Consider the following 16,370-nt stretch of genomic DNA (forward strand, 5'->3'; position numbering starts at 1 on the left):
CCGCCTCCATATAGAAGATGACGATCTTAATTTACAAGAGCTTAAGTGACAGAAATAACAGTAGCGGAGTGCAGCCTTATGGAGAGACCCAGGAAGAGGTTGCAACTTTTAGACTGCACCTGGACGTTTCTGAATGGCATGTATCGCCCTTAACTTTTACACAAGTTGACTAAGTTCCCTTAGGTCTTTATAAGACAGCTGTGACATTTTTTGGTTAAACAGTGTTCTGTGCTCTACTGTGCAGCCAATGACAGAACAGTTTTCATGCTTTGCTCGAACTTTTGCCATTGCGTTAGAACTGGTTACACTCAAGGGGGTAATCTATTTAAACTGAAGCTTTCCCGGGCGCCGCCATTGGCTAGCGGACCCCCACCTGCTGTTAGCATTCCATTGACTCCCATTCATTTTGGTGTCACTTTGACAGCGGATAACTTTACATCTGAGGCGTTTAAAGACTCCATTTGTCCATTATTTATTTCTAAAGAAACACGAAAATTTATAAAAGGCTCCATTACCTTGTATCTTACGTTATGGCCCCGTAGAAGCAGTTTTTGTAAAAATAGGCTAACGATTGCGTCATAACCACGCGACTCTCTGTCGTACAGTAGAGAAATTACCGTATAGACAGGAGGAGAAGCTCGCGGGCAATCGGGGGGACGTGGAGGCAAAATGACAAAATAATGAATCAGAATACTAAGCAAAAGTTGCTCCTGCTCCAAGCTCATGGACACCTCCTACTCACACTCTCCGTCTCTGCAAGTTTCGGAAGGGAATGATTCAGATTTCTCTTGGCACAGCTACTAGAAGAAAGACAGGTTGCTCACGTCACATCCACGTCGTCAAGCTCAGTTTGAGTCTGCGCAGTACGCTCAGCCATCAGGAAGTGAGTGCTTCTTGACTTCACTTTTCTCCGTTGAATCCAATCCGCTGTGTCCATTTCTTTTACCGAAAACCAAATGGCGGCACCGTGGGTGGAAATTTGCAGATTAAGGGGCGGTAATATTATACTAATATCCCCTTCCTACGTCAGATGGGGAACGAAATTTGATCGGCTTATGTTTTAACATGCTTGCAGAGAAAGGCTTACCAAAACAAAGATACTGGGTTGTCACTTTTCACATTTTCTGGGTTGGTAGATGCTCCGGGGACACTATTATAGCACAGTTAGATTTTCATGGTATGTCCCCTTCAAGACATAAACGACTGGCTGCTAGATACTCACCAAGATGGACATGTTGACATCATTTTAGTGTGAATTTGACCGTTCAAGTAACTAATACTTACTAATAAAATGAAAATAGCATTTAACAGAATACTGCAGGCATCAAAATTTGTTTCTATTTACAAAATACACTTAAGTTGGTCAGTGAAAACTTTGAAAATATTTTCTTTGCCTTTTTTTTTGCCTGTTAAATAAAGATTAAAGAGAATAAACAAATCACAGATTTTACAAAATGTCCCAGGGTTGTAAAACTTCAACTAAAATAAACTTGCTTAGTGTAACATATCATCAGTCCACACTCTATATTTGAGGCCTATTAAATAAATTAAATTTGTATTTATTCATAAGTGGTTTATTTGTTCATATTTAAGGAATAAGGATTACCAGTCGAATGATATAAACACATTTTAATTCAATATATCATGTGTATGAGATGTTTAATAAAAGAAAAACAGACAAAGGAGCACAATTTGAGGCAAATACACAACCACACATCTGCTGCGTCTCCAATCTTCACGTCAGTATCAGACTATAGCTCTTCCACCATCTTGTTGTGCACATGCATCATGCCTAAAACATTAGCAAATGTATTATGTATTTTTCTTGCACACACAATATTCATGCATTCACTTTATTCCCTCAGCAGAGAAAGAGATCTTTCTTTGTTACCTTTGAAATACTTGACTGTTTTGACCTTGAGCTCATGTGTGGCATCTTCATCACACACAAACACAGTCTGCGGGTGCTGCTGGAACGCTGACACAGTCCACATGTGATTCACTCCCTCTTCTATGGCTTTATAGAGGGCAAACGCTTTATGCGAGCCAGTAATAAGAATCATGACCTAAAAATGTCATATAATCAAGTTATTACTGCTTCAGATCTGCCCACAACTGAAATTCTTGACCTTGGTGATGCTGTTGAATCTGTTGCTATTTCTGGCATAAAGGCTTTTAATAGTGAGTGCTTTCCAAAACAAACAAAAGTTGCTCGTTTTTATTAATTTTGCATATTGTGATAGTTTATTAATAATGCATATTTTAAGTATCAGCTTATTTAAAAAATGGAAGATAGTATGCAATTGTTTTTGCAAGCTGTACACTGTATATAACTAGCTTACAATAAATGTTCAAAGCCAGAAATATGGAATTTTGGCAATAAAGATGAGCCATCTTATAGCAGCAGCAGGAGTGGAAAAGCACATAAAGATTCTTAAAAATGAATATTTGTACCTCTCGAGCGTCCATCACTGTGCCAACACCAACCGTGAGGGCCATGGTGGGGACTTTAGAGAGATCGCCATCAAAGAAACGCGCGTTAGCCAGAATCGTGTCCATAGCCAAGGTCTTAACACGTGTTCGGGACACAAGACTGGAACCAGGCTCATTGAACGCGATGTGACCGTCAGGTCCAATACCTGCAACGTGAATACAAGGCAATGGTGTTTAATGGTGCCATTCACAGGTCAAAGTTCAATCTACTGTCTTACCGCCAACAAAAAGTTCGATTCCTCCAGCCGCTTTGATTTTGGCTTCAAAGTCCTGACATTCCTTCTCTAGATTGGATGCGTTTCCATCCAGGATGTGAGTGTTCTCTGCTCGGATGTTGATATGCTTGAAGAAGTTATTCCACATGAATGAATGGTAACTTTCAGGATGGTCTCTAGGAAGTCCTGTAAAGACAACAACCATTTGTACTTAGTTCAGTGTTAACTAAGTACAGTATATGACAGGCAGTTCAACCCTTGATCCTTCAAGCATAAACGACCGGTCACATACCTACGTATTCATCCATATTAAACGTTTTCACATACTGAAACGATATTTCTCCCTTCTTATGAAACTCGATCAGTTTCTTGTAGCATCCAAGCGGAGTGCTTCCTGCAATACAGACACAATCAGAATAGGCCTGCATTTTAGTTGAATATGCAATATACAAAGTGACTTTTTTTTACGACTCTACCTGTTGGAAGACCTAGAGTGAAGAATCGGTCAGGTCCTGGATTAAACTTCCTTATCCTGTTCCTGATGTATTTGGCAGTCCATTCGCTGACCTGGTCGTAGTCATTGAGTATGATGAGCTTCATGGCTTCACCTGTGCCTGAGAGAAACTATCAGGTAAATCGATGAGGCGCTGCCGCCCTCAGACTTTAGCCCCTATTATGTTTAGAATAGGGCGGAAGTGCAGTTGCAGTAAACTACACCTCCCTGATATCCAGCAGTGCCTTCTGTCAGGAGCTGGAGAGTTTGTTATAACACAACTGTACACTGCAAACACGACGGATTATTGAGGGCCGTTATTCACGTCGAGTTGCTCTCAGTAAGCTATTAAATAGCTACACATGCTTACAATGCTCTGAATAAATTTTTTTTTATAGAACCCGTGACTAGAAAATTGCGAGGACACTGGAAATAATAATATATGAAACGACTTTATAGTTAGGACACAAAGAGGTTGTCGTATTTAGTTAGTAAAACACTTACCAGATCATATGTTTGTAAGTTGCAGTAACTCTTCCTGCAGCAGAGGAACACGATCATGTGATAGAGAGGAAATGTTGCCAAGTTTGCACATCTCACTCGGGACTTGATTTTTTCAATGTAAAATACAACGCGTCACACAAACTGACGTTAAGGAATGAAAACCGGACAAGTCAGCAAGATTTGTACACCTTAATCCACAAATGTATGACACTTTATAAGTACTCTTCCTGCAACTCTAAAAAACAAAATATGTTAATGTTTAACAAATGGTCGTCTATGGAATCTCGTGCGTCACGGAATAATAATAATAAAAAACACTTAAAAAAAGTAATGCGACATTTCCACTCAGAATTGCGCGTTTATATCTCAAACTTCAGAAAGTTGATCAATAACCCCAGGAGGTTAATGGTATTACATTATATTATTAATATATACATTACATTAATTTTATGTTTCTTTGCGATTTTGGAAGACGTCACACTCACTAAATCAAACCTTAATTTGTGTCATTTAGATTGACAGAATAATTGCTAAATAGCCTATTGTAGATACATATTGGGGGGAGCTGAAAAGCTTTTTTTTTTACTAAAATTAAATGAATATCAATTCAGCAGATTATTAAAATTGTAATTTTTTGGTATGATTTAAATTTTTGGATAGTCAAAAAGATCCTCTGAGGTGGGACAGGCCAACATCACCATTTGCCCACTCTCTGTTTGCATTTGTGATGGGCAAATGCAAACAGAGCTGAATGTAAAATAAAGCATATTACCACAATCTGACCATTTTTGTAACACTTCACCCGTTTTGGCCTAGGCTATATGTTGAATAACATTTGTAAACTTATTCATAAACCAATAGTTGAAGCAAACTACACTACACAAAACAAATACACAAGCTTTTGCATTATGTTGAAGTAATTCTACAATATAAGCGTGCACACACTGCATGTTTCAATCCGTATTTATTGAAACAACAGTTGACAGAACCAGCATTTAACAGAAACTCAATCATGGGCAAACATAATGGTTCTCAATCAGAAGTCTTACAGCATCATGATTTATGTTTTTCTTAATATAAAAGGACATGCAAATGTATTCTCTCATTGCCAGAGTCACCCCGCTGTGAGGACGATGATTTAGCGTTAGCGGTCACTGGAAATATAAGTTAACATTAACAAAACATTATGTCACATAACATAACGTGTAACGTTAACATAACATTACACAGCGTGGTTAATCGAGGTCCATGCCAGGCTTGGCTTCTGTGGCGTCTGCACTGTCAGGAGCAGCTTGCTCTGTGCCGCTGGGCTGGGCTTCAGGGTTTTCCTGCGTATTGACCGGCCCGTTGGGTTCTGCGGGGTTCTCTTCTTTTGGCAAGTCCACTTTGGGCTTGGGTTTGGTCACAATGGGATTGCAAGTGGAGAACAGCTCCTATGGAAAACAGGAAGAGATTTAGTACAAATGTATCAAAATGGTATTGTGGCAGAAAACTGGAACAGTTATGGTATCAAATGCCAATACCATAGTACTTTTATATGCACCGTAGTACTGAATGATATCTGAATGCTAACATACTCATGTGCTCTAGACAAATAAAGTAAATATAACTGTGACTGACCCGTGTTTTGGCCTGTATCTCTGATATTTTCACCACAGGCTCCACGGCGAGACTCTGTTTACTCTGCTGGTTCATTTTACTGTTCATCCAGATCATGACATCATTCACCATCCTGTCCACCTTCTGAACCTCTGCCTCATCCAGATGATCATACTGCTCGTCCTGTAATTCAAAAAAACACGTCAAATCCATTGTGCACTAACCAAGTGCAAATTTGTACCTTATGCAACATTAATCCAACACAACCTCACCTTGGTTTTGTAGGCCTCTACAATCTTCATGTATTGCTGCAACTGTCTGCCCAGCTCTTCAAAAGCTCTGGGTCTCTCCTCAAATTCCGTGTATCTCTCTTGAATGGGTTGGCCGAGATTCTGCAAGAATGTTTTTGATACATTGATAAGCATTAACCGATTGTAAACATAACACAGGTATAATTAGCAATATAATCGTACTTTGCACTTAGGCGATATCATTTGGAGTTTTCCCTCCTTTTGCACCTCGCGCTTTTAAATCACTAATTCGATTCATTAGCGAATTCGATTCATAACTGTGCGGAGCTGAGCTTCCATAGGAATTAACTGAAAATGCTCGCTCTGCTCTGCGCCAGTGGACATGCACCGTTATGAATGCCCGTGCCCATTTTACATTCAAATTTGCTGCATTTCTGGGGCAGCAATTGACCCTTCGCTAAGCCCCGCCCTCCTTAGGCGTGGCTTAGCGAAGGGTCAATTGCAATAACGGCCTATTTTGGATCCAAAACGGCGAATTCCGCAGAAAGGTGACAAGTTTGCATCCTTGTCTATAATTGCACTGTTGACCCTTCCCTTACACCTACATATCCCACCAAACCTGACCCCTAACCTTACCCGTAACAGCACAAGTGTTTTACAATACAAACATGAACACAGTAGCTAAAGACACCTAATATAAAGTGTAAGCTTATACATAATTTTACATCTTACATCATAAATTATAGCCATCAAAAGACATTTAGTACCTTCAGTTCAAGAAGTTTGTCGATGTATACTTGTTTAGACTGGTCTTCACCATCCTCATACAGCCAGACCTCAGTGTCCTCTAGTTTTAATGAGAGAACATCTCTGTCCTGTAAGAGAAAACAGAACATTTTCATTCATTTAAATAAAGCTGAAATAAAATAAATGCATGATGAAAACTGATAACTATTGTTATCATATGATAAACTTAAACTACTACTACAAAAATAAACCTAAAGTAAATTCTGAAAAAAAAAAGAAAAAAAAAGAGCCAATTCATAATATTATTAAATAATATAACAGTATGTTAATACTAAAATAACACTGTCAAACACTGAGATTTGTGTGTCATTCTGAAAGAGATATCAATGCATTTTTTTAAACTTCCACAATAATAATAAAATTCTGAGATCTCTAAGTTATAGCGATATAAAACATCAATATATGGCAAAAATAATACCAGGTCATTCACAGGATTCCCACGCCTGACCAGAAATTTCCTGTCTAGAAATGTTCCAATCTTTTGTAATCACTGGACAACGATTTCAAAATGGTTTCATGCAGATATTTCACTTATAACGAGCAAATTCTAGCTAATAAATATTTTGTATAGAGTTTCATGAGAAACTCTTCCGATGGACACCATGCATTTAGATTTCAAGCCATGCGACTGTTCTTCTCACACTCTCATTGACGAACTTCTCGAATATCCCGTGCAGTTTGTCCCTCATCTCGTACACGTACTCCTCCACATAGTTCTTGGCATCGTTGCGCTCCTTCTCAAGCTTGTCCTGCATGATCATCTTTCCCTGAGGAAAAGCAATTTCACAGTAGATTTAACTCAATGTTAAAAAAACATGTCCCCCTTAATCCAGCTTCAGCCGCACAGAAAGCATACCTCGTTCTCCACGAAGAGATTGAGCATGTCATTGGCTAGCTGCCACTGTGGGTTGTTTTCAATGGGCAGCTCCAGGACCTTTGTTTTCACTTTGGGCTTCTTGGCTTGTGGAGGCTGATCCGATTTCTTCTCCTGTTTGCCTTCCTCTGCTGATGTCTGAACAAATCCACGGAGAGAACCATTATTTTAAGACACGTTCACAACAACTATAATGATAATCTCAAGTTCTTTAAAGCAGGATGGATTCTGATTGGTTTTCAATGTTTTTATTGTTCATCAGCAGAAAAAAAAAAGTTCTGAATTACTCTGACTCCACTGACATCATTCCTTTGTGCTGTTATCATTATTTATAGTTGTGGTGTGGACACTACTATTCTTAGATACATTTTTTCTTTTAAACTATTTCTTTATTGTTATCGCTATAGTGATCATCCTTGGTGTGAACGGGCCTTTAGTTATGTGATGGGCGTCTGAACGTCATTTAGTTGATGCTATTGGTAGATCCCATTTACCTCCATTTCTTCCGTTCCAGCTTTTTTCTCTCCATCTTCCTGATCTCCGTTTCCAGAAGTCTTTTGTTCATCTTGATCCACCTGCATTTTGTTCTGTGAATGATTGAAAACACATGGTGGCAACTTTACCCATGATGTAGAGCTGAGCGGTATGAATGCACTGACAACATGGAGTAATACAAAAATCCAGGTCATGATGAGGGTGTGAAAGCAGTTGTGAGAGAGGGTATGTGGACAGTAATATCCTGAAGCAATACCTCATTTTCTTTTTCTGTGCTCTGCTCTGTGTCCATGCTCTCCTCTTCCTCCTCAGATTTCTGCACCTCCACTAGTGAGGCACTGGACACACTGAAGATGCCATGGATGTTCACTCGCACCTTCACCTTAACCTTTGAACTCTCGCCTGAGGCCTGGGGAACCACCTTCTGGACAACGTACTGGCCTGCATGACAGTATTAGTGTACATGTTAACATACAGTCTGTATTCATGACAAGTTTTACAAGATTGTACAGCAAATATAAGCTATGAAAAGCAAACAGCATTTGCAGGCCAAGAATATTTGCCACCTCAATTACTGGCCAAACAAATACATGTATTTTTGCATTTCCTTAAATTCATTTAGTTTCAATAGCAACAGAATTATTTGTTTTGTTTTTCTCCTGTTTCTTCCGGTTTTCACCAGAATATTCATTTATGGCATTTTGATTAAACATTACAAGGACAATTTTTTTGTAATTAAATACATACATGGATAGGTAGGTACATCATTATTTAATTTTTTTAAACAATAAATAATTGCTGCAATTGAAACCATGCATTATTTAGCAATATAAAAAAAAGAAAAAAGAAAAAAAGACAATTGCTCCAGTAACTGCATTTATACCATGGTCTGTCTTGATATTGAATGCGATAAGTCGTTAAAGTCCCTGTGAAACAGAAGTTGTAACTGACTTTACTTCAGCTTTGTGACGTATTTCCAAGTGAAACGGAATATTGAATAGAGGGCTGGGTTTTACTTTAGCACACCTCCTCTCCATCCCTCGCTCATAGCAGACTAACGGTTGGAGGAGAGGGGTTAAAGATATTAAACCAAAGCCGTCAAACTGACGTCATCAGACAAGGAACACCATTCCAGAGCGGAAGCAAATTTTCGGATTTTGATTGTGTATTTATGTGTATCATGTGTATTAACCACAAAACTAGTAATGTGCGCTAGCAAAGTAAATGGGGTCAATTTTGAATACATGACGACTTTAAATAAAAGCGCGATATGCAATAACTGGTTAAATAATGTGATATTCGATATGCAATACGATAATGCTTTAAGTGTGTAAACTGAAATATATTTTAAAACTGAAAATGATCGGGATTATGCGCTGAAAACAGGATTATGCGCTGTCCGAGAGGCGGATTCCTGTGCGAGAGTACTTCACTTATTGCATTCAATAACAGTCCAGTCCAGTGTGTCCAGTCTATTGTCTGCGCTGACCACTTTTCGTAATCTTTTGAAGTATTAAAATCATAAATTTATCTTAAGCCATTGATTATATGCAATTATGCATATCGCGATATGTACATTTGCAATATTTAGATCATTTCGATAAATTGTACAGCCCTAGTCTGTCTGAATTCTCGATTCTGATTGGCTGAAAGGTGTGCATTAAACAGGTTTAAGGCACAGGTAGTTCCAGTCAGTTTAATCACCGTTCTACAATAATGCACACACACCACTCGCACACAGAGATCGGAGATTGTGCTGCACACACTCACAGAAACATTCAGGAGCACAGAAACTCATCAACCCTGCCCCGCTACTTTTATTAATAGAACAGCTTCACTACTCAATCGCTCCATTATATTTCTCAGAAACGAGGGGGTAATGAAGTTGAAGTAATTAAACTCACAGCTTTACTGTCACAGCTCTCATTTCTCTCTTTCTCGATAATTAAATAAAATAAATGCTATAATTCCTTCATTCAAACAAATTGTTTAATGCACAGCCTTAGCTGATTATCCCTTATTTACTCACTAATAAGTCGTCTTCACTCGTATACAGCACTTGGCGAGAGTTCCCTTTGGATGTGTTTTTGTGTGCTTACCTATTGTGGGATCTGGATAAGGGAGCTCTTTAGGGCAGTTGTAATACGCATCCAAGGAGAACGGCTCTCTCCGGTAAAATGTCAACACTTTGGAGAAAGGCGCTGCATGGTTCTTTGGGAACACCTCACAGTCGCTGAAATGGAAAATTTAAAAGCATTCTAAATAAAATCATGCATTACTATCAAGCACAATGACTGATCACGATCTCTGAATGTCACAGCTGCTTGTACCTGACTCCATCTTCAGCTGCAGAATTCCATTTCAGAGAGATGGGAAACGGAACCACGTCTGTTATGGAGATCTCACGGACTTTAAATGCAGGGGAGAGGATAGCGCACTGTGAAATCAGGAAACAGAGCCAATGAAGGGGTCGAAGAACACCGACAGGTCACAAATGCTATCAAATACAGTCTTGTTAAACTATTAGCATGGCTTTAGTCAGCAGAAGAACCTGACCTGGAGGGCACATCCTCTGGCCACGGCCTCATCTGCATTCAGCGTCGTGCTGGGCTCCTTCCCAAAGAACTTGCCGATTCTTTCTTTAATGGCCGGCATTCTAGAGGCACCGCCCACTATTTCTACAGCATGGACGTCATCTTTTTTCAGATCTGCACAGAAGGAGGTGACAGACAAACAGGGTTAATGAATGATTTCTACGATGTACACCGTTATTATCCAAGAAAGGGTCATTTACTTACGAGCTTGTTCCAATAAACTGCGCAAGGGAGGTTCCACTCTGGCTAAAACATCAGCACACATCTCTTCAAACTGAGCCCTGCCACAGGAATAAAACAATATATAAAGCTCAGAATGAACTACTGACAAGATAACATCTCTGACAAAAGACATGAATGTATAACAGGTTGTGAATGTAAAGGTTCAAAAAAACCTCTTGACTCATTCCAAATATGACTGTACGACTCAAATCTCATTTGCATGCTATTGGGATTTGACTCAAGACTGAATATGCAAATGAGATATGAGCAGTGGACAAGATTCAAGAATTTTAAAAGCATAGTTCGCCAAAAAATTCAAATTCTGTCCTCATTCCAAACCAGTATAAGTCTTTTATTCATCTTTCAAACACTAATGAATGTTTTTTTATACATTTTTATAGACTTTTACTTTTTTTTTTTTTAAGAATACAACTTTAATGGAGTCAGATTAATTATATTGAAGTCAGATAACTTTATCTGAATTATGCAGGCATCCTTTAACTGCTTTTTGTTCTGAATATTGGTTCAAAACAGCTGCATTCACATGTATGGTTAACAGAAGTGCAAACATACTCTCTGTAGAACACTTGGATTAAACGGCTCAATCAATATGGATTACATTTACAATGTCTTTATGAACTTATTGAAGCGTCAAACTTTCAATGAAGGGGCAGGAATCTCTCAGATTTCATTAAAAATATCTTCATCCTGTGTTTCGAAGATGACCAAAAGTCTTATGGGTTTGGAACGACATGAGGGTCAGTAAATGATGACAATTTTCATTTTTGGGTGAACTATGCTCTCAATACTAGGGGTGTGCGATATCGACAAAAAAAAAAACTCTCGATATTTTCTGGGATTTATCGAAAACGAAAGTTAGACGATATTTTGATGAGTGCTTTTATTGTGTTGATACCGTTGCAGGTTTAGGACTGCATTGGACAGCTGACTCCTAATGTTTTGCTATCGGGATGATTCGCCCTACTACAAGTTCGTTTACCATCGTAATGATTTCGAAGCTGTTATATTAAGATACAAATCTTGCATAGTGTGCCTTTAACCCTTTCGCACGTACGATCACACCGGTGTGATCAGTCTAAGCTGGTCCCTGGAGCGTACGATCACACCGGTGTGATTAGAACGGTCAGTGCATGACGTGATCAACTGCTAAATTCAAATGTGCTTTCGCGCGTTGGCTGGCGCTGAGCCAGAGACAGGCGCGCTCAGAGCTGTCATATATCACAACTTTTCAGTGTTTTCAACCACATAATGTTTATTTTAGGTTTCAGACATATAAGTACTAAATAAACAATACATTTAGAGTTTATAAAATACACACTGATGTCAAAGGAAGAGGCAATAATAATCCTTTCCATTATAATTAGTTTTATTCATCAGATACACATTGTGTAAGTAACTTTAAAGTTTACTCTATTCTTCTCCCAGTTGATCTGCCACTTACTTGTTTTATGTATTTCGGGAGAAGTGGATGAATTCACGTGTTGTAAATCCAACAGATCCGATTCTCTGAACTGCGCGTCTGCGGCACAAACTAAGATGGCGGCGCCCATCGCGAATACAGCTGAACTAACGCGATCGTTATAAATGTGTTTAAACAACAAAATACTTCCACTTGCATATATTTGACAATCGGAATATCAGATATTTCATGTCATATCTAACAAATTTGTGAATATTTTGAATAAAAAAGGAAAAATGACATAAAAGCAGATCATCATTCATTCAGCTCTGTTGTTGCTGCGGTGTGTCACGTGACAATCAATGACGCGTCACCACGGAAACCATAAAGTGACACATTCTAAATAACGGTCGCCTTGAAAAACTCACGCTGGGGGGTCAGTCAGAATATTTTAAACTTACGTGTGAAAGGGTTAAGAAAAAGAGCAGCTTGGAAACGACACGATGGTGTGTAAATGACGACAGGATTTTAACGACTTTGCAAGTGATTTCTTCATTAATTAACTCTGTACCTGTTGAGTTTGCTTGAAACATCAATGTCGTTCATGAAACACTCGATGTTCAGAGGCAGGTCTGAGGAGTTGGCACTCATCAGCTTCTTGAGCTTTTCACATTCCTGGTAGAGTCGCACCAGAGCTCTGGGCTTGGTCTTCACATCCAGCTTGTACTTCACTGCAAACTCGTCACAAAAATGTTTGACCAGCTTCTCATCAAAGTATTTTCCTCCCATTTCAGCATCAAAGGCTGTAGCAAGAATCTGTACGGGCAGGAAGAACAATCCGTCTATAATTTCACATACTATTCATGGCCACTTTTCGAGGGTATAAATGTCATTGGTACGCACCTTGAGCTTGCCTTTATTAAAGGCACACACAGAGACCTGGTAGCCTGAATGGCCAATATCCACAAACACCACCGTCTTTGGCTTTTCCTCAGGAGCTGGAAGATCCTGCTTGTAGATCCCATATGCCAGAGCAACTGCATGGAAAAACAACAGGTGTCATTTAAGAGTGGAAAACCGGTGTGTTGCAAGTGAAACGGCACATTAAACCGAACAACTCACCAGCGGTGGTTTCATTCATGAGTCTCAGACAGTTGAGTCCTGCAATCTGAGCTGCATCGATGACGGATCTCCTCTCAGAATCGGTATAGAAGCAGGGGACCTTAGAAGCAGGGATTTTAAACAGCATTCACTCAGGAAAGGGATGTCAGAGTATTCATGATCTCTAAGGTGGATGTCTGTCTCCAATAACTCATTTACAGAAAATGGACTGAGGGAAAAAATTACCATAGATCATTTACCCAATCCACCTGCAAATCCACCAATTATATGTAGCCTAACTGCATCTTTCAGCTGATCTTATGAGATAGTAAGCCCATTTCGGATGGGACTAGGAGAAGGTTAGTGAAATTTGCGGAAGAGGGAAGAGAAATTTGTGTTTCAAAGATTTTAATCCCATCCAAAACTGCACAAAACCTGTAAAAATTCTAGAGCAAATTACTAGGCTACGTCTACACTAATCCGAAAACACAGCTTTTTTTATGTATTTGCTTTTTGTCATGATTTTAGCGTTTACTGACGTTTCAGTGTGGATGTGAAACGTTTGGAAAATGCTAGTGTGGACGGAGGGTGTTTCAAAACAAAAATGCCATTTTCAAATGTATCCGGATTTATGTAGAAATATCCTCACTGTTTTTCAGCAAACTCGCTCGTCTTCTGAGGAATCCAATCCAGAGGTGAATGTCCTCATACGTTCTCCTCATACGTTTTTGACTAACCTGACCAACTGTTTGCAGACTTTGCACCTTTCAATATGATCGGCATTCGGCGAAAAAGTAACATAATATTAATATAAAATTGAGGAAAGTCAAATCACGACAATTTTATTATCAGCGTCAAGTAAGACACAACTATAGTTTTCTTTGCTCAGTCATGTGAGTTATTATGAGCAGCCGCTTCTATAAACTCATGTAATAAACTAAAACTACATAAAAAATAATGAATTAAACGACATATACGTGATTGCACGCAACCACATCACATGACCTCCTGTAACGTAACGCCCACATCTAGAAAGAACTAACCCAAGCGTCGTTCAGAAAACTAGTCCCGTCCGAATAGGGCTTTAGTGATTTTTAAACTCACAGAGATGACACAGTCTGCAACAGGCTTCTTGAGGGCACTCTCAGCAGTCTCCTTGAGTTTGGTGAGGAGCATCGCAGTGACCTGTTCAGTGCTGAACACCTTCTCCTCCTCCATGTACATCACCTACAACAACATCAGAGACAACACGACTGCTAAAGGACAGAAACAGCTCACAAACATTCACACATTCATTGCACAGCAGAACTCTGTGCTTGGCTTTACAAGAAGGCTTTGCTGCCAAAACTAGACCTTTAAACAATGCTGGCACAGATCAGTCATCTCACAACATGTTGTGTTTGCACATGGCAATTGAATCTCGGTTTGGATGATCACGACTTTCAGCTACCTTTATGCCCGTTGTGCCCGATGGCATCTGTGCCAGGTCATAAACGAGACTGGACTTCATGTTCTGGACAAATGGATCTGAGAATGCCCGACCATGGAAACGCTTGAATCCTTGGACAGTGTTTTTGCAATTGGTGACCATCTGTGTTTCAAAGGAGACAAAACGTGCAAGATTACAAACATGAAGACTGTGTGAAGGCAGCTTTAAGGGATACATAAAAATAAAAAAAATCCTTTCTTAAGAAAACATCACATACCTGGCTTTTTGCTGCAGCTCCAATAGAGCGATTTCGTGGTCCAAAAGACACACATGCTCTGTAGTGAAACACAAATAGCCAAACATTATGACAAATGACCGTCCTGGTAATATGTATATCAGCTTGTGACGCAAAGCTGAATTTTCCGCATCATTACTCCAGTCTTCAGTGTCACATGTTCCTTCAGAAATCATTCTAATATGATGATTTTGAAACCTATGACACTTTTTCAGGATTCATTGCTGAATAAAATGTTAAAAAATAATTTATTGAAAATAGAAATCTTTTCTAACAATATAAATCTTTACTATCACTTTTTTAAAATCAATTTAACACATCCTTGCTGAATAAAAGTATTAAAAAAGAAAGAGACAAAGTGACTGACTCCAAACTTTTGAACGGTAGTGTATATTGAAACAAAAGATTTCTATTTTAAATAAATGCTGTTCTTTTTCAACTTTTTATTCATCAAATAATCCTGATCACAGGTTACAAAAAAAAAAACTAAAACTAAGCAGAACAACTGTTTCCAACATTGATAATAAATCATCATATTAGAATGGTTTCTGAAGGATCATGTGACACTGAAGACTGGAGTAATGATGCTGCTTTGACATCACCGGAATAAATTATGTTTTAAATGTATATTTAAAAAGAAAACCATTTTTCTAAATGTAATCATATTTCACAATATTGCTGTTTTTGTTGATTTGATCAAATAAATACTTGATGAGCATAAGGGACTTCTTTCAAAAACATTAAAAAAAAAGTAATGTTTCCAAACTTTTGACCAGTACTGTACACACACATATATTATATATTAATTTATTCTCATAACGTTTATGTTAGATGCAATTAATCGATTTGAAAGTACTGATATATATATATATATATATATATATATATGGAAATAAGCATAAAAATGCATAAAAAAATGGTCTAAATACAATACATTAAAAGTACAATATAACCTGAAGAGAAAGGGAAAACATTTTAATAATGAAGTGATACAGGTTTAGTGTAACAGCCTGCTGTTTCTCAATCTACACTAATTAGAAAGAACCATTTATAAACATAATAGAATGGTAAAACCATAGTGTTTTTTAAAAGTGCCATAGTATATGAATTTTGCAATCACGCAGCAGCACTAGGGAGGCTCCTCACTGCCAGATCAATGTCCGTAACGGATAGAGAGCCAGTTAACAGCAGATTTCCACTGGCACACAGCTCAGGTAAAGGTTGGCGCGATCACTACTCTCTATGTATTTGCGTTATGGATGAGTAAATAAAGCAGACTCACGGTGTGCATCGGTCGCTGTATTCATTGGCCACAGTCTCGATTCCTCCGGCTCGAGCTACCGCTACATAGCAGTTCAGAAAACCCACGTCAAAACCCACTACTGACATCTTAAAAACAATGTTTTTACTCAGATACAATAAGCCCGAACACAAATGTGGACTAGATGATCGATCTGTAAAATGTGAGGAGTAAATAAGACGGTTTTAATTCATTATTCTACTGTAACTTCTTAGAGGAATGAGGCTGCAGATGATAAACGCCGCTCATGAAAAAACAGGACCACTTCCGGATCAAGG

At 38.6% G+C, this 16,370-nt stretch overlaps 2 protein-coding genes across 3 annotated transcripts; both read right to left on the bottom strand.

Annotated features, from left to right (window-relative positions):
- Nucleotides 1–1,614: 1,614 nt before the first annotated feature.
- On the bottom strand, nt 1,615–3,924 carry gnpda1 (glucosamine-6-phosphate deaminase 1). 2 transcript variants are annotated; one of them, XM_082177765.1, is made up of 7 exons: nt 3,706–3,924; nt 3,185–3,332; nt 3,001–3,102; nt 2,712–2,894; nt 2,455–2,639; nt 1,892–2,066; nt 1,615–1,792 (listed from the first exon to the last, which is right to left on the bottom strand). In XM_082177765.1, the coding sequence occupies exons 1-7, from the start codon at nt 3,760–3,762 to the stop codon at nt 1,752–1,754; spliced, it is 891 nt and encodes a 296-aa protein (XP_082033891.1). In that variant the 5' UTR covers nt 3,763–3,924; the 3' UTR covers nt 1,615–1,751. The 2 variants fall into 2 exon arrangements, with proteins under 2 accessions (XP_082033891.1, XP_082033892.1); XM_082177766.1 differs by having other exon boundaries at nt 3,185–3,322; nt 3,706–3,922.
- A 728-nt stretch (nt 3,925–4,652) lies between these two features.
- Nucleotides 4,653–16,357, bottom strand: hspa4b (heat shock protein 4b). The gene is made up of 19 exons (XM_082177645.1): nt 16,075–16,357; nt 14,775–14,832; nt 14,519–14,659; nt 14,173–14,295; nt 13,090–13,189; nt 12,871–13,004; nt 12,539–12,783; nt 10,530–10,606; nt 10,288–10,439; nt 10,062–10,168; nt 9,831–9,964; nt 7,988–8,172; nt 7,731–7,823; nt 7,219–7,374; nt 7,004–7,129; nt 6,323–6,430; nt 5,577–5,696; nt 5,326–5,487; nt 4,653–5,138 (listed from the first exon to the last, which is right to left on the bottom strand). Exons 1-19 carry the CDS (start codon nt 16,179–16,181, stop codon nt 4,941–4,943), a joined length of 2,526 nt encoding a protein of 841 aa, XP_082033771.1. The 5' UTR covers nt 16,182–16,357; the 3' UTR covers nt 4,653–4,940.
- Nucleotides 16,358–16,370: the final 13 nt, after the last annotated feature.

Source organism: Leuciscus leuciscus (assembly GCF_965113295.1).
Source record: "Leuciscus leuciscus genome assembly, chromosome: 8".
NCBI lineage: Eukaryota > Metazoa > Chordata > Actinopteri > Cypriniformes > Leuciscidae > Leuciscus > Leuciscus leuciscus.